General features: G+C 45.1%; 1 protein-coding gene across 6 annotated transcripts in view; it reads right to left on the bottom strand.

The window, feature by feature from the left end:
* Nucleotides 1–24,078, bottom strand: part of LOC124776614 (esterase FE4-like) — a 219,884-nt gene that overhangs the window by 125,076 nt on the left and 70,730 nt on the right. For 5 of the 6 annotated variants that reach the window (XM_047251698.1, XM_047251699.1, XM_047251694.1 and 2 more), the window contains 3 exons: nucleotides 22,068–22,233; nucleotides 15,463–15,644; nucleotides 10,920–11,052 (listed from right to left, as the gene is read on the bottom strand). The exons of the other annotated variant lie outside the window; for it this stretch is intronic. In XM_047251698.1, coding sequence (XP_047107654.1) covers nucleotides 10,920–11,052; nucleotides 15,463–15,644; nucleotides 22,068–22,233 — 481 coding nt within the window. The remainder of the gene's footprint in view (nucleotides 1–10,919; nucleotides 11,053–15,462; nucleotides 15,645–22,067; nucleotides 22,234–24,078) is intronic. 6 annotated transcript variants of the gene reach the window in all.

Raw genomic sequence — 24,078 nt, 5'->3', positions numbered from 1 at the left:
TCTCGTCAATTTCGCATAGTTTCAACTGCGAGAAAATCAGTGTGGAAAAATGTAAAGAAAAAAATATGAGATCGGGAATGTGACACTTTTAAATTCGTAATTTAGCCAGACCTAATTCAAATTATTCCCTTTTAACTGTATCTTATAAAAATATATTTATGCTTAACATCTCCTCCTACACCACTGGATCAATTTAAACCAAACTTGGTACACGCAACACTGTGGGAACAAGAATCTCTTACCTCTCAAAGGAGGGTAGCTCACGTCGCTCAAATAGCCAGCCTACATACATCCAGTATTTGAGAATGAGAACATTTAGTGACTTGCAAGAAACTTTACACATAATTTCAGAACTTTACTAACTCTACTGGCTCCGTTCGTAATATCTTTTGAATGCAACTGCTAAAGTGTATCAATGTACGACACGAAGTTTAGGAGATATGACGTCATAAATATTGACCTGCTTGAAAAGGGAACAGCAGGGCACAATTCGCTAGAGAGACACGTAAAATACATGTACAAATATGTATGAAGTGTGATAAATGTGAGTCAAATATACGTGACATGTTTGAACCTGAGCAAAGCTCCTCCTAAACTCTGTGATCAATTTCAACAAAACTTGGAACAATGTTGCTTACTATCTGGAAAGAAATACTGTGGGGGCGAGAACCACCAACTTCCTATTGGGGTGGGGATGATAACGTGGTGATGGAGAGAGAAGGGGGAGAAGAAATGGACGGACAGTGGGGGGAAGGAGGAGATGGGCACAGAAGGGGGGGGGGGGGGGGGGAAGGTGGTCATGGACAGAGAGAGAGGAAGGAGGAAACAGACAGAGAAAGGGAAGTGAAGGAGCTGGACGGAGAGAGGGGGCAGGAGAAGTTCGAAAGAGAGAGGGGGAGAAGGTGGCGAGTGATATTAGGAAGATATGCGCAAGGGAGGAGGAAAAGGGGAGGAGGAGATGGAGGTGGACAGAGAGAGGGGTAGGGGGAGGCGGAGGTGGACAGATAGAGGGGGAGGGGAAGATTTATTTAGAAGGGAAGGTGACGATGGACAAAGCAGGGGGAGAAGGAAATAGAGAGGGGGGAAGAACCTATGGAGATAGAGAGAGAGAGAGAGAGAGGAGAAGATGGACAGAGAGTGGTAAGCGGAGGAGGTGGACAGATAAGATAGAAGGGACCAGGGAGATGATCAGAGAGGGGAGGGGGGGGGGGGGGTGTGGCAGGAGATGGACAGAGAAGGCGGGTTGGAGGAGATGGCCTAATAGAAGATTGGAATAAATACACACCTGGGCAACGCCGGTTACTCAGCTAATCATGGTATAAAATAGAGGTACTGCTGAGCCATATTTGCAGCAGGATTATGATATGAAAATGATGTAGCCTTCAGTCGCACATTATACATGTTACTGACAGAAGTACGTGGAAACTGGTTCTCATTATGTCATTCTAGAAGGAACTCTGAACTGTAGAACGATATTACCCTAGACGGACTTTACTCCTATTTGACTTTCGAAGCACTGTCGCCAGAAATTAGTCGTCCATAGAGTGGAAAACGTTGAATAGGATTTCATACTGTGAGATGTAGTCACAATCGGATGCTCACCGTAAACAGATACGAGAAAAATTGCAATAATTCAGAAACAAGCCCTAAAAGGTTTTACGATTCCTACAGCCCAACCATTGTATGCATATGCTGGTTATTTGTGAGGATTTGAAACATTCTCCAACTCAGCTACACTGATGTTCAGTGGATCAGATGAGAGATGGGGGATGTGCCACATAGTCGATGCTGATTTCGATTTCGTCATCGACAACTAAACATCGATGACTGATAATAATTAACTACAAAACATCGATGTTAAATGATGAATTTTTAAAACCGCGGGAAAAGCAGTTGGTTGGTCGGTTACGTTGTTCATAAACAGCCTTTTTCAATCTATCCCAGGCTTGTTCTATAGGGTTCATGTCTGGAGAACATGCTGGCCACTCAAGACGAGCGATGTTGTTATCCTGAAGGAAGTCATTCACAAGATGAGCACGATGGGGGCGCGAATTGTCTCTCATGAAGACGAATGCCTCACCAATGTGCTGCCGATATGATTGTACTATCGGCCGGAGGATGGCATTCACGTATCGTACAGCCGTTACGGCACATTCTATGACCGCAAACGGCGTACGTCGGCTCCACATAATGCCATCCCAAAACAGCAGGGAACCTCCACCTTGCTGCACTCGATGGATAGTGTGTCTAGGACGTTCAGCCTGACGGGGTTGCCCCTAAACACGTCTCCGATGATTGTCTGGTTCAAGGCATATGCGGCACTCATCGGTGAAGAGAACGTGATGCCAATCCTGAGCGACCCATTTGGCATGTTGTTGGGCCCATCTGTTCCGCGCTGCATGGTGTCGTAGTTGCAAAGGTGGACCTGGCCTTGTACGTCGGGAGTGAAGTTGCGCATCATGCAACTTATTGCGCACAGTTTGAGTCGTAACACGACGTCCTGTGGCTGCACGAAAAGCATTATTCATCAATGTGGCGTTGCTGTCAGGTTTTCTCCGAGCCATAATCCGTAGGTAGCGGTCATCCACTGCAGTAGTAGCCCTTGGGCGGCCTAAGCGAGACAGCGGCAGTTCCTGTCTCTCTGTATCTCCTCCATGTCCGAACAACATCGCTTTGGTTCACTACGAGACTCCTGGACACTTCGCTTATTGAGAGTCCTTCCTGGCACAAAGTAACAATGCGGACGCGATCGAACCGCGGTATTGACCGTCTAGGCATGGTTGAACTATAGACAACACGAGCCATGTGCCTCCTTCCTGGTGGAATGACTGGAACTGATAGGCTGTCGGACCCCCTCCATCGAATAGGCGCTGCTCATGCATGGTTGTTTGCATCTTTGGGCGGGTTTAGTGACATCTGTGAACAGTCAAAGGGACTGTGTCTGTGATACAATATCCACAGTCAACGTCTATCTTTAGGGGTTCTGGGAAGTGGGGTGATGGAAAACTTTTTGTGATGTGTGTATATCCCGCCAGTTCATAGGTAAAAATTATTTATAGGAAGCCTTGTGTCTTCTGCCTACAGTTGAGGGTTAAGTTTTAATTGAACGTACAGTTGTATACTGAACGCCACATATCGAATATACCCTAGTACTTCATATCTCAGTTAAGCTTTTTTTTTGAGTCGTCAGTCTTCGAATTGGTTTGATGCGGCCCGCCACGAATTCCTCTCCTCTTCATCCCAGTGTAGTGCAACTCGCAACCGACCTCCTCAATTATTTGGTTGATATATTCCAATCTCCGTCTTGCTCTACAGTTTTTACCCTCTACAGCTTCCTCAAGTAGTTAGTTAAGTATGTCTGAACAAATCATTTCGTGTTCTAGTTTATAGTGCATCTGTTCCACATATGATTACCATACGTAGTCGTATGAGCACAAGTTTGAATTAGGGGAACAAAGGGGAAAACTACATTTCAGTCAGATCTAGGCATGAATCTAACTATGGCGTTTTGAGAGAAGTGATTTATGGGTAGAGTCCATCTTGTTACATATTATTTTCAATACACGTTGAAAGTGAGGTAACATTAACTCTTTTGGGAACCCCGAACGTAAAACGAAAAAAATTACATGTTTCATATTATCCCTGAGTGCTGTACTGAAATGTTTCTCTGACTCTACTCTCCAGTGAGTACCTAGTAGTGTTGAGTGTACATAAGCAGGCGTCAGTTTAAGAATATTAAAGAGGAACTTCGTGATGACCACGTCTTTCCTTGGAAGACATGGAAGACAGTAAACGCGCTGAGGGCTAAAGTGATACGATGTAAGCAGAAACTGATGTAGTGGTGAAACATCAGAGGGGCCACCCTGTGAATACAGAGAACTAGCAGACAAATAAAACCACTTTGATTGAAGGAGGCTGCACAAATTTGCCTTTACGGTCGATCTACTCAAAGTCAAAGAAATAGCTATTCATATTAAAACTTGAGGCTGCACGAACTATTGGATCTGTCTTGTGTGTTTAGCTACAGCACTTCTCCTTCTTGTGTAATTCTAACTTTATTTCCTGTGCAGGTCCACTTTGTGTTCAATCCTTCTCTCAGACTGGAATATGTTTCACTCAACAGCTAAATAAGAATATTCTTTGGTGTACTGGCCGCCCACCAGCAGGCCTGCTACCCCTCCACACGTGCGGTATGCGAGCGTACTTACCCGTATGACCTAAATCAGTGGAAGACTAGAGTTGCGCTGTACCAGAACAATGGTTCGATAATTTTGGCTCACGACATGAATATAGTAGAAAACGGTAGGATTACCGGTGGCATTGGTAGCATTGGGAGGGAAAGCAACATAAATGAATGTGTAAGAAAGTTGAAGCAGTCGGTATCTCTCTGTTTTCTTTCACTCTTTTCTTATGGACATAATTACCACCGCACATCATTCACTGCTAGTCCATTCTGTATTCTGTATCCTTACAGAATAAAAATTACATTTTATAACACAAATTTGTTGATCGCTTAGCTTCTACACCTTTATGTAACCGAAGCAGTTACTTTTGCTGTAAGTACAGTTTACATGCACGAACATAAAAAATATGAACAATTATCATTGTTATTTTGAACTCAATAGAACTTTCTTCATCGTGATCAAAGGCAAGAGTTTCCCATTATTACTGATAAATGTGGAAGTTTTTTTATGAATTACAGAAACATGTTTGATATAATTCAACGAAGTATTGAAGCGATGTTTGATATGTTTTGTGGTTTTTTAGGTCATTTTACAATTTTTGTGAGGAAATTGGGTTTTGTAGCGTTATGTGATAAATCAGTAGTGTTTACTTGATTTTTACTTCTGATTCACGTTAAAAATCGACGATTTTCGTATAAAACCTGAATCAAACATCGACAATTTCAATTTTGCTATGGATATTATCTACTTTTCAGTAATAGTCAGGAGGATAGCCACGTAAAACAAAAATGCTCTGTAGGTTACCGTCCCTGTATACAGGATGGAGAAAAATTGTGTCACGAAATTTTAACCCTGGATAGCTGATGGCAGTAGGAACCAAAATTAATAATGTCGTGTAGGTCGACAACGCATCATTTTTAAAGTACGGAAACTTGGCGCCACTCGCTCCGATTGGCCATGGAATTGCCCTGCTGCCGTTTGTCTGTTGACGGGCAGCGCTATGGTTGTCGGTCACACATACAAACGTCCCTCGCCCCGTAAACTGCCCCAAAGTGATACGCACACGTGTCGAATAGGGCTTGTTGTTTGTCTCCATCTCACGTTAGAGGCATTCACACGTAAACTTCGCTTCGGAGCACACACACCACCTGCGATTTAGTCATACAGAAAGCACAGCGGCACCGTACTCGTTTGGTTTTTGTTTATGGACAGGTCGACGGTAATGCACATGAAGCTCGACGGTTGTATGAGAAACCATACCCAACAAGACGCCACCCAGACGCGCAAACGTTTACAGCAGTTCACCGGCGACTTGGCGAAACAGACTCGTTAGTGGGATATGATGGTGATGCTGAAAGACCTCGAACACGACGTGAATCTGCATTTGAAGGGACTGTTCTCGACCACTTCGAGGAAGCACCTACGACAAGTACTCGAGCGGTTGGACACGACATGGGGGTCACTCATCGGTTACTCTGGGAGGTTTTGAGGGATGACGGCCAGCATCCATTTAGTTTCCACACTGTCTAAGACGTAAATCCTGTGGTGGACTAATGAACACAGGCTAGGGTTTTCCCGGTGGTTTCTGCGATGTGCTACAGGAGATCCCGACTTCCCCGCCATTGTGTTGTTTATCGACGAATGCACCTTCCATCGGTATGGACTTTAAACACTCGAAACGTTCATTACTGGGCAAGGGGAAATCCTCACGTGACGTCACGACCATCTGATTGGGCCGGTCCGTCTACCTCCTCGACTTACCGGGGCAAATTACCTTCACTTTTTGCAAGAAACTCTACCCGGCCTGTTGAAAGATCTTCCGCTGGACATACGGCTACGGATGTGGTTGCAGCATGATGGGACTCCCGCACATGCTGTGCGCGGGTATTTAAATGAGCTCTTCGACGGCCAGGTAATTAGCAGAGGTACTCGTAGGACATGGCCCCCGCGATTGCCAGGCCTCATGCCATCGAACTTTTTCCTGTGGGGATTCTTCGAAGTTCTAGTTCACACACCGGGACGCGAACCACCTACAAACGAAGAGTAATTAATGGATCGCATTGAACATGCCGCCAATCACATCAGGGCAAAGCCAGGAATCTTTGAAAGAGTTCGGCAAAACATAGTTCGACGTTAGCAAGCTTGTGTCGCGTCAGAGGGTCGCCAGTTCGAGCACTTGCTTTAAGTAAACAAAGTCCTAGCTACAAAAGAGGCCCTCTTCAGGGCCGACACAATTTGTAAAAGATTTTCTGTACGCGAAATAACAGCTATTCACGGGTTTTTCTTGGTACGTCTTATCTTAAAACGTCAAAGGATGTGTCGGGACGCCGGCGGATTCGCCCCCAGAGTGGAAGGCTGGCTCGCTACGACCGAGCGTGCGGGCCGCCTTGGATGTACCACGATCTGCGACAGGCAAAGCATTCGCGGTCATGCGTTGTCCGGAGCATACGGCAACAGGGCAATCCCGCGGCCAATTGGAGCACGTAGAGCCAAGTTTCCGCAGTTTAAAAATTGTGCGTTGTCGACCTACCCAACATTAGTGCTTTTGGTTCCTACTTCGTGACACAATTTGTCTCAGTTTCTAGACAGTTAACCGCTTCCAGTTTTTGGGGAATCTAGTAAGTATGAATTAGGGGAACAAAGGGGAAAACTGATCACAACCGGAAAGGAAGCGATCGTTATCAGCTAACGCCGGATAGGTACGCAACACATCTAACGTACAGGTAAAACGGTATGATAACTGATCAAAACTTATAGGAAAATTGACGCAGTCATCGCTTACTAACAATAGTGTACAGTAGTCCATGGTAGTTTTACAACTCTACAGATGACAGAACTACATTCGTACACACTGACTAGGCCAGGTGGAAACAGTGCGAGTGCTGCTAGAGGGCGCCAGCCCTGTGGAGATGAATACTTCTGCAAGACACTTCATCTCAAATTGTTCCTGTAGAATAGTATCTCTACGCTGTCTGTGTTTATAGGGCGGCCCAGCATTGCTCTAAACCAGTCTTCTGCCGAGCCCCAAGCTAGCTGCATCTGCAGTTCTTAAATCACGGTCCCAATTGGAAACTTCACTAGGTATGACGCCGTGCCACATCAGCTGTCGTCGAAGCACAGAGCCGTCTGGATCTGTCTTCCCCTTCACGATAACTTTGCACCTGCTTTGGAGATGACCAGGAACTTGTTATCGACTTTGACATTCACTACATTACTTTTTTCTACTTCCAAGTCAATATCGAACTTCGTGTGCTTCATCATTACGGTCTTCAGCCCAAATACAGACTTGTGCAAATTCAGTGCTGATCACAAACTTTCGCAAACTATTGTAGAGAAGCTTTTGGTTGATGCATCCATACAAATTATAAAAATGTATTTATGTATGTATATATGTATGTACATATGTTCAACATTTCCTCCTAAACTACTGGACTGATCTAAGCCAAGCTTGGTACATGTATCATTTCCTGTCTGGAAAGCATCACCATGGGTATGAACACCACGCACCCATCAGAGGGGTTGGGATGAGGATGAAAAGCAGCGTAGTCCACAACGTGAGGATACCCATACTTCAGCCATACAGTACTTAAAAATGTAAGCACCTTTACTCAACTTTTTCTCGCTCAGGACCCCCACAGAGTGATGAAAGGGAAAAAAGTTTATCACTTACTGCATTTTCGTTGTTCGTGCACTAAAACCGCCACATGAAGCACGATGTTTTGATTTATTACCTACCTACTACTAATTGTATTCGTAACGCAGTTTTCAGACCGTATTCACATTCACCACTGAATGTACTAGATAAATTACATCATTGTACGACACTCAGTTAAAGAGATACGACGCCATAAACACTAAGATGCGTGAGTAACTCCCGCATCATGCATGGTGTTTTAATTTATTACTTCATTACTATTAACTCTATTTGCAACACATTTCGCAGACGGTATCCACGTATGCCGCTGAATATACCTACAAAAATATATCGTTATACAACACACAGTACAGGATGTATGACGTCACAAACATTGAGTTGCTCGAAAATGAAACTGCAGGGCGACATATGTCTACAGATATCGTGAAATACGCTAAATATGTGTGAAACATATTTGACATGTGCGTATGTGGGCGAAGCCACAGGCAAATAGCTCATACTAAACACGTGGAATGATTTCAATCAAATTTGGTACACACATTAGTTACAATCTGGAAGGAAATACTGTAGGTGTAAGAACTACCAGCATTCTATTGGGCTGAGTGCCATAATGTGGAGATAGAAGGGGGGTGAAGAGATGGACAGACAGCAAGGGGAAGGAGGAGATATGCACAATTAGGTGGAAGAGGAGATGGATAGAGATAGAGGAGGGAGAATGGACAGAGAGAGGGGAGGACGTGGACAGAAAAAGGAAAGAGGAAGGGGAGGAAGATATAAGCAGAGAGAAGATGGAGGGAGGGGAGGGGGAGAAGATGAACAGACAGAAGGAGAGGAGGAAATTAACAGAGGAAGGGAAGAAGAGGTGATCGACAGAGATAGGTGAGAGGAGGAGATGGACAAAAAACGGAAAGGGAAGGAGGTGAACAGGGAGAGGAAGTTGGAGGAGATGGACCGAGAGAGATGAGGACGAGGAGGGGGAGAGTGGGGAGGAGGAGAGTGAGAGGGGAAGGTGGACATTGACAAAGAGAGGGGAAGGAAGATCGAATTAGAGGGGCAGGAAAAGATGGACAGATGGGGAGGAACAGATGGACAGAGGGTGGTGGAGCAGATTGACAAAGAGGAGAATGGGTGGTGCAGGTGGACAGGGAGAGGTAGAGGGCTGAGATAGTCAAAGAGATGAGTGGAATGAATACGTACACCGGGTACTCTTCTATTATTATTGAAACTGTTCTACATTGTTTATCTGGGTTGTGTTCTCATTGCACCTCAACCGACACAAGACGTATCACATTTCTTTGCTGGTTACTTGTACTCGCACCCACCGCAGTGACAACAAATTATATAAAGACTGGAAAGAATGTCATATATTTATTATTTATCCTCGAGCTCCTTTAAATATCAAAAGCACTTTTACTATACCATGCCACCGCAATGCTTTACTCATGTTTTGTATCCGCCATCTGCTATGAAGTAAATAACTACAAGATAAATATTTATTTGGGCCTCGCTATTTTCGAAGCATGAGATTACATACCGACATTTTTGAAATCTTTAGCAAAATTTGTAATTATATAACTATGTTTAATTTACCTATATACACTCCTGGAAATGGAAAAAAGAACACATTGACACCGGTGTGTCAGACCCACCATACTTGCTCCGGACACTGCGAGAGGGCTGTACAAGCAATGATCACACGCACGGCACAGCGGACACACCAGGAACCGCGGTGTTGGCCGTCGAATGGCGCTAGCTGCGCAGCATTTGTGCACCGCCGCCGTCAGTGTCAGCCAGTTTGCCGTGGCATACGGAGCTCCATCGCAGTCTTTAACACTGGTAGCATGCCGCGACAGCGTGGACGTGAACCGTATGTGCAGTTGACGGACTTTGAGCGAGGGTGTATAGTGGGCATGCGGGAGGCCGGGTGGACGTACCGCCGAATTGCTCAACACGTGGGGCGTGAGGTCTCCACAGTACATCGATGTTGTCGCCAGTGGTCGGCGGAAGGTGCACGTGCCCGTCGACCTGGGACCGGACCGCAGCGACGCACGGATGCACGCCAAGACCGTAGGATCCTACGCAGTGCCGTAGGGGACCGCACCGCCACTTCCCAGCAAATTAGGGACACTGTTGCTCCTGGGGTATCGGCGAGGACCATTCGCAACCGTCTCCATGAAGCTGGGCTACGGTCCCGCACACCGTTAGGCCGTCTTCTGCTCACGCCCCAACATCGTGCAGCCCGCCTCCAGTGGTGTCGCGACAGGCGTGAATGGAGGGACGAATGGAGACGTGTCGTCTTCAGCGATGAGAGTCGCTTCTGCCTTGGTGCCAATGATGGTCGTATGCGTGTTTGGCGCCGTGCAGGTGAGCGCCACAATCAGGACTGCATACGACCGAGGCACACAGGGCCAACACCCGGCATCATGGTGTGGGGAGCGATCTCCTACACTGGCCGTACACCACTGGTGATCGTCGAGGGGACACTGAATAGTGCACGGTACATCCAAACCGTCATCGAACCCATCGTTCTACCATTCCTAGACCGGCAAGGGAACTTGCTGTTCCAACAGGACAATGCACGTCCGCATGTATCCCGTGCCACCCAACGTGCTCTAGAAGGTGTAAGTCAACTACCCTGGCCAGCAAGATCTCCGGATCTGTCCCCAATTGAGCATGTTTGGGACTGGATGAAGCGTCGTCTCACGCGGTCTGCACGTCCAGCACGAACGCTGGTCGAACTGAGGCGCCAGGTGTAAATGGCATGGCAAGCCGTTCCACAGGACTACATCCAGCATCTCTACGATCGTCTCCATGGGAGAATAGCAGCCTGCATTGCTGCGAAAGGTGGATATACACTTTACTAGTGCCGACATTGTGCATGCTCTGTTGCCTGTGTCTATGTGCCTGTGGTTCTGTCAGTGTGATCATGTGATGTATCTGACCCCAGGAATGTGTCAATAAAGTTTCCCCTTCCTGGGACAATGAATTCACGGTGTTCTTATTTCAATTTCCAGGAGTGTAGTTGGCGGCTTTAAAACAGTAATTTTCAAAGTATTGGATCTGAGAAGGTCATTTCTTACCTGGACCACCTGGGAACTGAGTAGTCGGACCATTGTAGGCAAATTGGTAGTAGTACAGAGGCTCTGAAGAGTACTGGGCCATGTTTCTGATCGCAGCGTCCACTCCTTCCACAAAAAAGAGATGCGAACTCAGCTGGAAGAGAAAATCGCAGAGACGTCAATGAAATTACTATCCGTTTATCTCACATACTTCTTTCTTCTAGTCGTCGGTTAACTTAATGACATTGTGAGCAATTGGTCGTGAGATAACTTTTTAGCTATCGCTTACTGTAATAATAAACGTCTCTTTAAGGCAGCTTACTAGGTTACAAAACCAAACTTATGATTGTTACACAAGTATTGCGTGTTTTTGTTCTTAATTCTGCCAAGAACCAAAGTAACAGCCAATTAAAACAAGACTAAACATTGTTTCTTCACTAACCTTTCGCGTGTGTGCACTGTGTATAGCGGCCATCAAGAAGGATTGTGCTCTGACTATAAAGCATGAATTACGCCGACTATTCTCTTAGCTTTGCTAATTCGAAGTCAAATTACTAGAATTTTCACCTGCTTTCTTGCCGTACTTTGCTTTCATCGGCATACGATAGTGCGGAGTTAATGACACCTGCATTATTTCGATTTTGGCTGCCATCTTACCCGGAAAGATTTTAAAAGGCTTTTTTCTTCTCTTCAGTGGGACAGGCAAAGATAACAGTAGACATCATCGACGGCAGTCTGAAGAGCCATGGATGCGGCATGAGCTTATAGGGTGTGTTGAGAAGGGAACAAGCCTCAACGTTAAATGCAATTTCTTTCGTTCCGCGTAAAAATGACGGGAACAAAAGCCAGCATCCAAATGCAACCTTCGTCACTCCTCATGCGGTGGCCTCCGAATTACATATGTAGATGTAATACACCTTGTGAGACAATCTCAGACGTGCAGTATGACAATGAAAGGGGATTATTACTTCGCTGCCGAAAACGATACGAATTTGTAACAGTTGCTATTACCTAGTGCACCTGTCCATCATAGCTAGAGAAAAAATTGTTAAAATAACTTGGCGAAACTCTTACCTTGTTTGACGTAAATACCTTCTCGAAACTGTCATTATTCGCGCTCATAATCTATGAAACCACGGCACTATAATCTGCCTTAAACATTCAATCACGAAAGTGCAACGTGATCGTACTTTATTCACAACCCACCGTCGTATTTCATGTGACAGTTTTTAGATCATATTTATGGTTTTTCATCGAACTCAGAGTGCATTGGTACGGAAATTGTTTCAATGTTTCCAGGCGAAAAAAATTGTATCAAATTTCAATTTATTTTTCACACGAATTACTACATGGAGCTGCATTAAAACAAAAAAAAATAATACCTCTCGTGTAACATTTATCACTGTCTAGAAAAATAGCTCTTTAAAAAATTTCATGTGTAAGTAAATAAGTCTTGTTCATATTGCGGGGGAATACTTTTCTTAGTATCCCTCAAGAAAAGATTGAGCAGAATACGGCGTATCTCTCAGAGGAACAGAGTGACCTCAAGGGATGGTAGATCACGTTCGGATAACATCCACTGTCCTACATTAGCAACTGGAAAGAATAGAGCTAGTAACAGAGAAATGCATATGACTTTTGTGGATTTGAAAAAAGCGTACAACACCATACCAAGCTCTGAGACTGCATCTGCCATGAACAGATTAAAAGAAAGTGATAAGTGAATATAATCATGAGAAAGTACAACGAGACAGAAGCCAAAGTAAAGATTGGAAAATGAAAAACAGAAAGCTTTAGAACCACTAAATATCTTAAGCTTAGTTGTAGTTTGTCACTTTTACTTTTTAAGATATACACAGAGCAAGCGCTAAAGGCATGGTAGAAAAATTGTTAAGGACTAAGTATGTTAGTTGGACAGGACGGAATGCATTCACAATTTTTTTTGCAGATGACGCAATCATTTTCGAAAACAGCAGACAAGAGATGGAACACATCTTACACTACTGGCCATTAAAATTGCTAAACCAAGAAGAAATGCAGATGATAAATGGGTATTCATTGGATAAATATATTGTGCTAGAACTGACATGTGATTACATTTTCACGCAATTTGAGTGCATAGATCCTCAGAAATCAGTACCCAGAACAACCACCTCTGGCCTACTAACGGCCTTGATACGCCTGGCCATTGAGTCGAACAGAGCTTGGATGGCGTGTACAGGTACAGCTGCCCATGCAGCTTCAATACAATACCACAGTTCATCAAGAGTAGTGACTGGCGTATTGTGACGAGCCAGTTGCTCGGTCACCATTGACCAGACGTTTTCAATTAGTGAGAGATCTGGAAAATATGCTGGCCAGGGCAGCAGTCGAACATTTTCTGCATCCAGAAAGGCCCGTACAGGACCTGCAACATGCGGTCGTGCATTATCCAGCTGAAATGTAGGGTTTCGCAGGGATCGAATGAAGGGTAGAGCCACGGGTCGTAACACTTCTGAAATGTAGCGTCCACTGTTCAAAGTGCCGTCAATGCGAATAAGAGTTGACCGAGACGTGTAATCAATGGCACCCCATACCAACATCCCAGGTGATACGCCAGTATGGCGATGACGAATACACGCTTCCAATGTGCGTTGACCGCGATATCTCCAAACGCAAATGCGACCATCATGATGCTGTAAACAGAACCTGGATTCATCCGAAAAAATGACGTTTTGCCATTCGTGCACCCAGGTTCATCGTTGAGTACACCATCGCAGGCGCTCCTGTCTATGATGCAGCGTCAAGGGTAACCGCAGCCATGGTCTCCGAGCTGATAGTCCATGCTGCTGCAAACGTCGTCGAACTGATCGTGCAGATGGTTGTTGTCTTGAAAACGTCCCAATCTGCTGATTCAGGGATAGAGACGTGGCTGCACGATCCCTTACAGCCATGCGGATAAGATGCCTGCCATCTCGACTGCTAGTGATACGAGGCCGTTGGGATCCAGCACGGCGTTCCGTATTACCCTCCTGAACCCACCGATTCCATATTCTGCTAACAGTCATTGGATCTCGACCAAAGCGAGCAGCAATGTCGCGATACGATAAACCGCATTCGCGATAGGCTACAATCCGACCTTTATCAAAGTCGGAAACGTGATGGTACGCATTTCTCCTCCTTACATGGGGCATCACAACAACATTTCACCAGCCAACGCCGGTAAGCTGCTGTTTGTGTATGAGAAATCGGTTGGAAACTTTCCTCAGGTCAGCACGTTGTAGGTTCGCCACCGGCGCCAGCCTTGTGTGAATGCTTTGAAAAGCTAATCATTTGCATATCTCAGCATCTTCTTCCTGTCGGTTAAATTTCGCGTCTGTAGCACGTCATCTTCGTGGTGTAGCAATTTTAATGGCCAGTAGCGTAGATAAGTTGCAGAAGTAATACACAAGATCAGGTCAAAAAATTAATTCTGATAAGATACAACAGATGCGTTTTTCTAAAACAGGAACTGATTTAGTTCTCGAAGGTTGGAAATTAAAAACCGATAGTTTCAAGTATTTGGTTTCTGTTATATCCAGTGGCGGAACCTGCGACAGAAATGTTGACACGAAATCAGCGATGACTGAACGAGCGACAAAGCTGAAAACAATAATGTTATTTAACAGAATGAAAAAAAGGATATTCCGTAGTGTCATTGAGAATATAGCTACTTATGCTGCAGAAATGTGGCCACTTAGGATAAAAAATGAGATAAGTTAGGATAATGGAATTAGATTTCATGAGAAGATGCCTCCAGGTCAACCGTGAAAATAAAATAAAAATATCTAAAAAGGAGAAAAATGGAAGTGACACAGTCCATAACGAGCAGACTGGAGAATAAAAGTCTGCAGTGGTTTGCGCATGATAAAGGAATGAACAATGACAGGTAGCTTAAGAAGATGGTAATGTGGGTCCAGAGAAGAACTAATAGTGGAATCGTGGGAATTCTATATTGATTGTACAGTGGTTGAGAAGGGGTTAACAGCTTTCACGATTGGATCACTTGTAGTGGTACAAGTCGAAGAAGAAGTAAAGAAAATAAACCTAGTATAGAATTTTCACATTTTAAGTTGTATTGCAAGGGATAAAGAGCAATTGGCAATACTAGTCGTCGGTTCTGTCCAGTGACACCGACAAACGTGTTAAACAACACGGAGATCATGTGGCGCCTGTAACGTTTCATCAATAGCGATTTATTCAAACGCAAGAGACACAGTTTTGATTACTAGGATTTACTACATCGCGGAACGAATACTTCGAATTACAACTATTATGATTAGTCACATATAAATAAGATGGACATTTCTTGGAAGGAAGAAGAATCGAATATTATAAGAACAAGCTCTACTGCTGTAATGCACATCACGAAACACAGTACAAGTAAAAATAAATATTAGTCATAAATACATTTCTGATATACTTTAAGATGCATGTACGTGCAGTGGTAACTCCTTCAGATAACACTGTTCACCGCTTAAGTGATTACAACATAACTAGAAAGAATGATGAGTTTTTAGTATGATATTTAGCGGTCCTGACTTACCAGAGCCGTGGTGTAGTTTTTCTGCAGTGTAATGTCACTGTCGTTGTAATAGAACTGTTTTATTGACTGAGCAGCGCCCAGCTGTTCCTCCCTCGTCGGAAGTCGCAGATCACAAGCTATTGTTTCGTCAAAGCTTTGACTTAGTTTCGACACTTGCTCTTCTGTGGACAACTGCCCACCAGCTGAAACAAATGCAGTTTACTCAGAGCCAAATGATGTGACAAGAGTGATGAAAATACAAACTTTTACAAAAATCGAACACAACATATCGAAGCAAGACACAACCGGCTTCTTAACCTCCTTTTGCCTCACGGTCAAAAGGCTGGAACGACAAGGATCCATCGCTCTCCTTACAGCCGGACGGTACTCCAGATGACTATGTGAAACACCTCATCACCAGGCCCAAAGAATTAAGACAGTAGACCCGCATACTGACGCTGGACTCCCAGGAGGAACACCGCGAGCGCTGTAGCGCCAAGCAGCGGACAGTGACATGCAGCCCAGGATACTTGGTACCGATTTTTATGCCTGTGCTGGAAGCAGGATTATCGTTAAATTTACCAAAGCGCTAGTTTGGCCCGTTTTGTATCTTCGTCGCCTGTCAGAGATCGCTTATGTATAAAGTCGGGGATTAAAGCTCTTCATCAAGAAGACAAAAGCACAAGGACATCGTTCATGTCCTCCGTAGAAAGGCCATCTACAATCCAGAGGTACAGACAAGCGATAAAAGATGCGAGGAAACTGAAGACCTACTCGACGACTGTGAAGCTTCGACGGGAGGGACTACCTTCGGTCCTCTAGTGAAGAGGATTTAACAACAAAACCAGAACCCGAGGATCAGCCAGCGCTACCACAAGCCAAACTACTAACAAGATCTATATCTAGGATGCTGTAGTGGGCTCCAATGAGAACTTTTGAAACAGCAGGTCGTTTTTTCTCCATGACAGAGATCAATGCCGCGAACTGCAGCACACACGTTGTGTCTTCTTGACAAATAAAACACAGTGCCGGAAAAAAATTTGTGTGCCTAGAAACACGACGTCGATTTTGATCCGATGACGGCGTATTTCATCTGAAGGACAGTAGATACACTGATGATGGTTTCAACTGCATCTGCCAACTGATAGCGCAGTGACATAGCTAACAGAGCATCTTGTGTGTGTACCCTTTAACAGGGCATGCTCACAGCTAGAAAACGCAGAGTGGTGCAAACGTGTGAAACAAGCAGGCAACCATGCAATTGATTGAAAGGGGTCAAATAGCGGCCTTCCGGGAGGCGGGAAGGTGCTTTTGCACAATTACCACACACGTTGGACGCGCTGGATCAGGTGTGCAACGATAATGGTATCAATGGTCATGTGAACATTTTGAGAGCTGTAGACGAGGTTCTGGACGTCCACTCGGCACAGACGCCTGCCAGGATCGTATGCGCAGTAGTGGCAATCGTATCGCTATCACAGTAGAGATAAGAGGACTTGTGAGCGCAGATGTGTCAACACGAACTGTTGCGAACTGGCTATTAGCTGTGGAACTTCGGACAAGCACACCTCTAGCCTGTCTTCCACCCACGCCACAAAATTGAAGTGCACGGCTCGACTGCTGCCTTGAGAGGATCAGTTGGAAGATCGAATGGAGTGCCGTTGTCTTCAGCGAAAGAAACAGATTCTGAATGCACGCAGGTCATGGTCGTTTGCGTCTACAATGTGACCTGGTGAGCGCTGTCGCGTAGAGTGCATTCATTCAAGACACACTGGCGCCTCTCTAGTCCTTATGGTCAGGGGTGTGATAAGCCACAAACCTCCTCCACCTGTGGTGTTTCTGGAGGAAACACTAACCAGCGCTCGGTACGTGCAGAATGTTGTTAGACCCGTTCTTTCGCCGTTCTTGCTACACGTAAGTAATGTGTTGTTCCAACGGATATTACTCGCTCACACACTACCCGTGAAACTTAACGTGCTCTGCAAGACGTGCAGCAACTTCCCTGACCAGCACGATCTCCGGACGTGTCTCCAGCCGAACACGTGTGTGATATGATGGGACGAGAAGTGGATCGTGCGACTCGTCAACCAATAAGTCTTACAGAACAATGTGAACAGGTCTAGCAGACGTAGCATAACGTATCCCAGGACAGTATTCGCCACCTGTACGGTCGGCTTGATGCCAGAATCAGAGCTTTCACAGCCGCCCGTGGAGGCCACACCACGTACTAATATGGGTGTTTCAGTTTGGGTCGATACATGGTACCTCAGAGCCACTTGTGCTATTGATCTCTAAATGTAATCATTTCATTTACTCAAAATGGTTCAAATGGCTCCGAGCACTATGGAACCTAACTTCTGAGGTCATCAGTCCCCTAGAACTGAGAACTACTTAAACCTAACTAACCTAAGGACATCACAAACATCCATGCCCGAGGCAGGATTCCAAACTGCGACCGTAGCGGTCGAGCGGTTCCAGACTATAGCGCCTAGAACCGCTCGGCCACTCTGGGCGGCACATTTCCTCCATATGTACAGTTGTAACAATCAATCCTGAGTGAACTGGAACCTCTTAATTGATGTGCTGATTTTTTCCGGCAATGTATTTGTAATGTTTCTACATTCTGTACTATTCGATGTCTGTGTAAATATACTGTTCAGAGGAGTTATCGGAATACGTAAATCAATGTCTGGGACGTTAAATATATATTGATAGATTAGATAGCATAGCTTGATATCTTCACTTTCCACGTGGGTAACAATTAAAATAATTCGCCGGTTATTGGCTGTGTTATGCATTGCACTGTGAGGTTACTCCTCAGAAGGAAGTTAAGTACCAGTGTCCCAGTGCTTTCTAGTGAGGTACACATGTAGCAGCTGTCATTTGAGTCCTTTTCATTCAACCAAGCACATACAGTCTGACATCTAAATGTAAGGGCGGTCTTTTCGATCCAAAAAGGATTGGCTTTCGGTCACGTTGGTTCAGATACCGTTGCCTCTCCATACGTCATCCATAGGTAACGCTACAGGGACACAGGCGAGTTGGACACGGTCGCCGACACATTACAGCCCCACGTGAAGACCGATATCCAGTCATCTCCGCGCTGTGGTGACCTATGGGTTCCGCCAGAGCACTGCAAGACGATCTAAGAAAGGCTACTGCCGCCGCTGTGTCCGATCAGACTCTAATGAACAGGTTACAAGAAAGGATCTGAGGAACCGGACGTCCTGTTCGAGTACCCCGCTTGACACTGTTGTTACATCTTGCAGTTAGCCTTCACTTTTGCCGTTCCCTTGTCAACTGGTAACTTCGTCACTGGCGAAACGTAGTATTCACAGACGAGTCCAGATACCTTCCGACGCAAGGTGATGGTCATGTTTTTGATGCGGAGGCCGGTGGTGAGCGGTACCTGCCAAGTGTTGTCCAGAAAGTCGACAGATTTCCAAACTTTCGTGATGTTGTTGGGAGGCTTCAGTTTCGACAGCCATACGGATCTTGCCGTTGTCCATGGTCTCCTTACAACTAGGCAGTACATCGAACAGATGCTGCTGGACCATGAGGTGACTGCTGCATACGGCGGTGGCGCTGAATTCTTTCGAATGCGAGCGGAAGCAGGGAGGTCTTGGGAAGCCTGTCGATGGAATAATGGAATGGCCGGTGGTGAGTCCCGAACTAAGCCAAATCGTGTATATATGGGACATGCTTAACAGACGTGTTTGTGGTCGTCCTGTTCAACCACAGACTCTCCAAGAGCTCTCATGGGCTCTCATTGAAGAACGGGAACGGATGCCATACGGTGATCTTCGTAGACTTACATGGAATATGCCATGCAGATGTCAGGCAGCGATGAACACTCACAGAGGGCATACACGTAAACATCACATCGGCATACACGTAATTTAAGCTTTCACAGTTTAGTGAAAAGCACCTCGGTTGACGGAATGAATTATTCTTTCAACTTTGTTTTCGATACCTGTCGGACTTTTCAATTCTTTGTGTGTAAAGGATTGAAGATGTAATGATGCTTTGTTGTGTACTTGATTTTTGAATGATAAAAGTATAATTTGGCGACATAGCCAGTCCCCAGCTATTGCTCAATAGAGTATGTCAGAATCCAAAAGTTATGTTCATCCCGCCGGCCGGTGTGGCCGAGCGGTACTAGGCGCTTCAGTCTGGAACCGCGCGAACGCTACGGTCGCAGGTTCGAATCCTGCCTCGGGCATAGATGTGTGTGATGTCCTTAGGTTAGTTAGGTTTAAGTAGTTCTAAGTTCTAAGGGACTGATGACCTCTGATGTTAAGTTCCATAGTGCTCAGAGCCATTTGAACTATTTTATGTTTATCCCATTTTTTAAGCTCTGGAACAGCAGTCCGGACTATTCGATATTTGTATAAATAGCTGCACTCTATGCAGTGGAGGTCAGATCTGTTCTGAATTTACAATGGTGCGAGTAATAAATGCGCTTTCAATTGCTATGTGTTGAATTTCATTGACGATCCTGTATACGGACATGGAGCGACGGTGTTTTAGATATAACAGTATTATTTGTTGTCTTACACTAATGTGATTTTTATATTGTCGCAATTCATTCTTCCATTTCTCGCTTAGATCTGAAGATTATCTGCTAGTGAGACCGAAAGCGGTTATCATTAATAAATATAGTGATCCAGGGGTTTCTCATATCATTTTCATTCGTTATGATTCTGTCAGTTCTTGAATCTGTTGACATCCTCAACTGTGTGGATTGTCTTACGTAGAAATGAATATACACTCCTGGAAATTGAAATAAGAACACCGTGAATTCATTGTCCCAGGAAGGGGAAACTTTATTGACACATTCCTGGGGTCAGATACATCACATGATCACACTGACAGAACCACAGGCAAATAGACACAGGCAACAGAGCATGCACAATGTCGGCACTAGTACAGTGTATATCCACCTTTCGCAGCAATGCAGGCTGCTATTCTCCCATGGAGACGATCGTAGAGATGCTGGATGTAGTCCTGTGGAACGGCTTGCCATGCCATTTACACCTGGCGCCTCAGTTCGACCAGCGTTCGTGCTGGACGTGCAGACCGCGTGAGACGACGCTTCATCCAGTCCCAAACATGCTCAATTGGGGACAGATCCGGAGATCTTGCTGGCCAGGGTAGTTGACTTACACCTTCTAGAGCACGTTGGGTGGCACGGGATACATGCGGACGTGCATTGTCCTGTTGGAACAGCAAGTTCCCTTGCCGGTCTAGGAATGGTAGAACGATGGGTTCGATGACGGTTTGGATGTACCGTGCACTATTCAGTGTCCCCTCGACGATCACCAGTGGTGTACGGCCAGTGTAGGAGATCGCTCCCCACACCATGTTGCCGGGTGTTGGCCCTGTGTGCCTCGGTCGTATGCAGTCCTGATTGTGGCGCTCACCTGCACGGCGCCAAACACGCATACGACCATCATTGGCACCAAGGCAGAAGCGACTCTCATCGCTGAAGACGACACGTCTCCATTCGTCCCTCCATTCACGCCTGTCGCGACACCACTGGAGGCGGGCTGCACGATGTTGGGGCGTGAGCGGAAGACGGCCTAACGGTGTGCGGGACCGTAGCCCAGCTTCATGGAGACGGTTGCGAATGGTCCTCGCCGATACCCCAGGAGCAACAGTGTCCCTAATTTGCTGGGAAGTGGCGGGGCGGTCCCCTACGGCACTGCGTAGGATCCTACGGTCTTGGTGTGCATCCGTGCGTCGCTGCGATCCGGTCCCAGGTCGACGGGCACGTGCACCTTCCGCCGACCACTGGCGACAACATCTATGTACTGTGGAGACCTCACGCCCCACGTGTTGAGCAATTCGGCGGTACGTCCACCCGGCCTCCCGCATGCCCACTATACGCCCTCGCTCAAAGTCCGTCAGCTGCACATACGGTTCACGTCCACGCTGTCGCGGCATGCTACCAGTGTTAAAGACTGCGATGGAGCTCCGTATGCCACGGCAAACTGGCTGACACTGACGGCGGCGGTGCACAAATGCTGCGCAGCTAGCGCCATTCGACGGCCAACACCGCGGTTCCTGGTGTGTCCGCTGTGCCGTGCGTGTGATCATTGCTTGTACAGCCCTCTCGCAGTGTCCGGAGCAAGTATGGTGGGTCTGACACACCGGTGTCAATGTGTTCTTTTTTCCATTTCCAGGAGTGTAGTATAGTGTAGAATGTTACTTGATAGAGAAGGTATATTTTCATTGTCTCCAATTCGAATACTCATTTATATTTTACAGTGGTGCAACAAGGTATGAATTCTGAAACAGTTTCTTTTTCTCTGAAGATGCAGAAGACATTGTAAAAGAATTTAGTATCGCTTTTTTTAAGAAATAATTGATAAGTCTTATCAGATTTTAATACAGATCTATGATATTGATTGAACTAAGAGAAGGCACAAGGGGCATCTTCCAGCAGCGTTATGTGGTCTGATAAAGGGCACTTGCCAAAGAGACCAAACGTTGATTTCTTTGAAAATATGACACGGGCTAGAAGCCAGAAGAATTATACTGAAAATTACTCTGGCTCGGAAACCCTATACACTTACAACTATATTCTTCTTGTATGAACATTGAGGATGTCTGTAAGTACTTACGCTGTGTCTGAGAAAGTTGTTCGAGATCAGTCGATCCAGTTACGTACGGGACGAAATTGTATCGACCCTCCTGCACCATTAAGTGCGGATCCTCCACCAGGAACGCTGACTCGTGCTCCGGTTCAACACTGGGCACCCACACACAGGTGGTCAGGCTCAGTGCGTCCTGTCACACATCAGGAAACAAAGTATAACTCATAACGAATAAAGCGAGCAGCAGTATCAGAAAATATATACAGGGTGTAACGGCTATAAGCTCACATATTTTACATGTGGCACCTTAATACAGGTATGTACACACACGAGTGTCTTGGTTGTTTCTTTCTCTAAGTCAAACAGTGTTCCCACGAACACGTCACATAATTTACAACCTGATGTTTTCTGCACAGTCGTAACTGCACCACTAAATGGACTATGCCGAAGTATACACTAACTGAGTCGACGTGTCCACGCTTCAACACCTGACGTGCTGCCCAGTGGGAATTAGACATTAACAGTTTGCTCTTGCCATATGTACTTGGAGGTACTAACCAACCTAATAACATACTACCCCTAATAACTCTGAGTATGAGTCTGTATGAAGTAAATACTGTTGTTATACAATGTCCACAGTCATTAACAAAAATTTATGCACATTACCCGTTACACTCTGTATATAATTCCGAGACAGTGTAGAATGATACGGAATTTATAAAGGGTGATTATGAGATGTAGTAACAGACTTTCAGGGATGATAGAGAAGGGTAAATGTATCAGTCTGAGCTAAGAGACCCTGGTTCAGAAAAGACCGAGTCGACAGCTATAAGTGGAACAGTTCTGATACCTCTGACAGTGGAATACATGCACCGGTACTGTTGTTACTAAAATTTTGGGTGTGCAACTTTCAGAGGTGTTGGTATGGACCAAATAAAAAAAATAGTCTGTTATAAACATAAGCTCTAAAATGCAAATCTCAAGAGCTATGAGCACTTGTTCATCTTTGACACTATGAAACACTTCTCTTCTGATGTAAGCTCTTTGGTTTCATTATCTTTGAAGAAGGTATTATGGACTAAAACAAGAAAAGTGCTTCAAATATGGGCTCTAAAATATATACCTTCAAAACCATTAGCACTTCCTTCATCTTCATTAAGCTGTGACACATCTCCTGTATTGAAAAAGTGTTCTTTTCTCTCGAGCTGTTCATTTTAGGGCCCATGCTTATTACATTTTTTTTATTTTTGTCCATAATTACTTCTTCAAAAATACTGAAACCAAAGAGCTTGCGGTAGAACAGATGTGTTTCACAGGATCGAAGATGAACAATTGCTCATAGCTTTACCACGCATTTTTTTCTTGTTTTGGTCCATGCTACAGTTATGAGAGTTAGCTACCCTACAATGTTAGCAACAGCAGTACCGATATATGCATTCCACTCTCAATGGTATTAGAATAATGTTCACTTATAACTTTCCGTACAAGAGCCCATTACCTCAGATTGACACATTAGCCCTTCTCCACCATCTATGACAGTTTGTAACATAATCACGGACTCACCTTGGACGTTAATTGTTCTTCGTTATCTTATTCTTATATCACAATTTTATTTTCCGCCAGTAGCAGATAAAATTTCAGAATTTCAAAAATTCGTCTTTAAGAAACTGGACTATCAGCTGCGCTTCTGAAAATATGTGTGTATCTTAAACCGTAGTGGAGGCCTCTTTTTTTTAACTGCAGCTTCCTGTCAATATCAGATTTTATCTCGACAAATATCAGTATTGCGGAAGTACCGTCAAATGTTAGGGCGGTTTCTTAATTTCGGTGCCGGTATAGCGGAACCTGAAAGAAAGAATATTCTTTTAGCCTGTCTTTCAGACGCTGTTACTTTCATTGTCTCAGAATGAACTCTTTCCCCATACTCGGGTCAAGTGGTTTCCACTCGTCTTGGTTTATCTGCGAGGCTAACTGTTCAGTCGCCAATTTTCGCTTACTCTTTTTCCTTTTTGTATTTCCTGTTGTGTTATGCCTGCAC

Source organism: Schistocerca piceifrons, chromosome 2 (assembly GCF_021461385.2).
Source record: "Schistocerca piceifrons isolate TAMUIC-IGC-003096 chromosome 2, iqSchPice1.1, whole genome shotgun sequence".
Lineage (NCBI taxonomy): Eukaryota > Metazoa > Arthropoda > Insecta > Orthoptera > Acrididae > Schistocerca > Schistocerca piceifrons.
The sequence above is the reverse complement of the archived record's forward strand: the minus strand, read 5'-3'. Positions and strand labels throughout refer to the sequence as shown.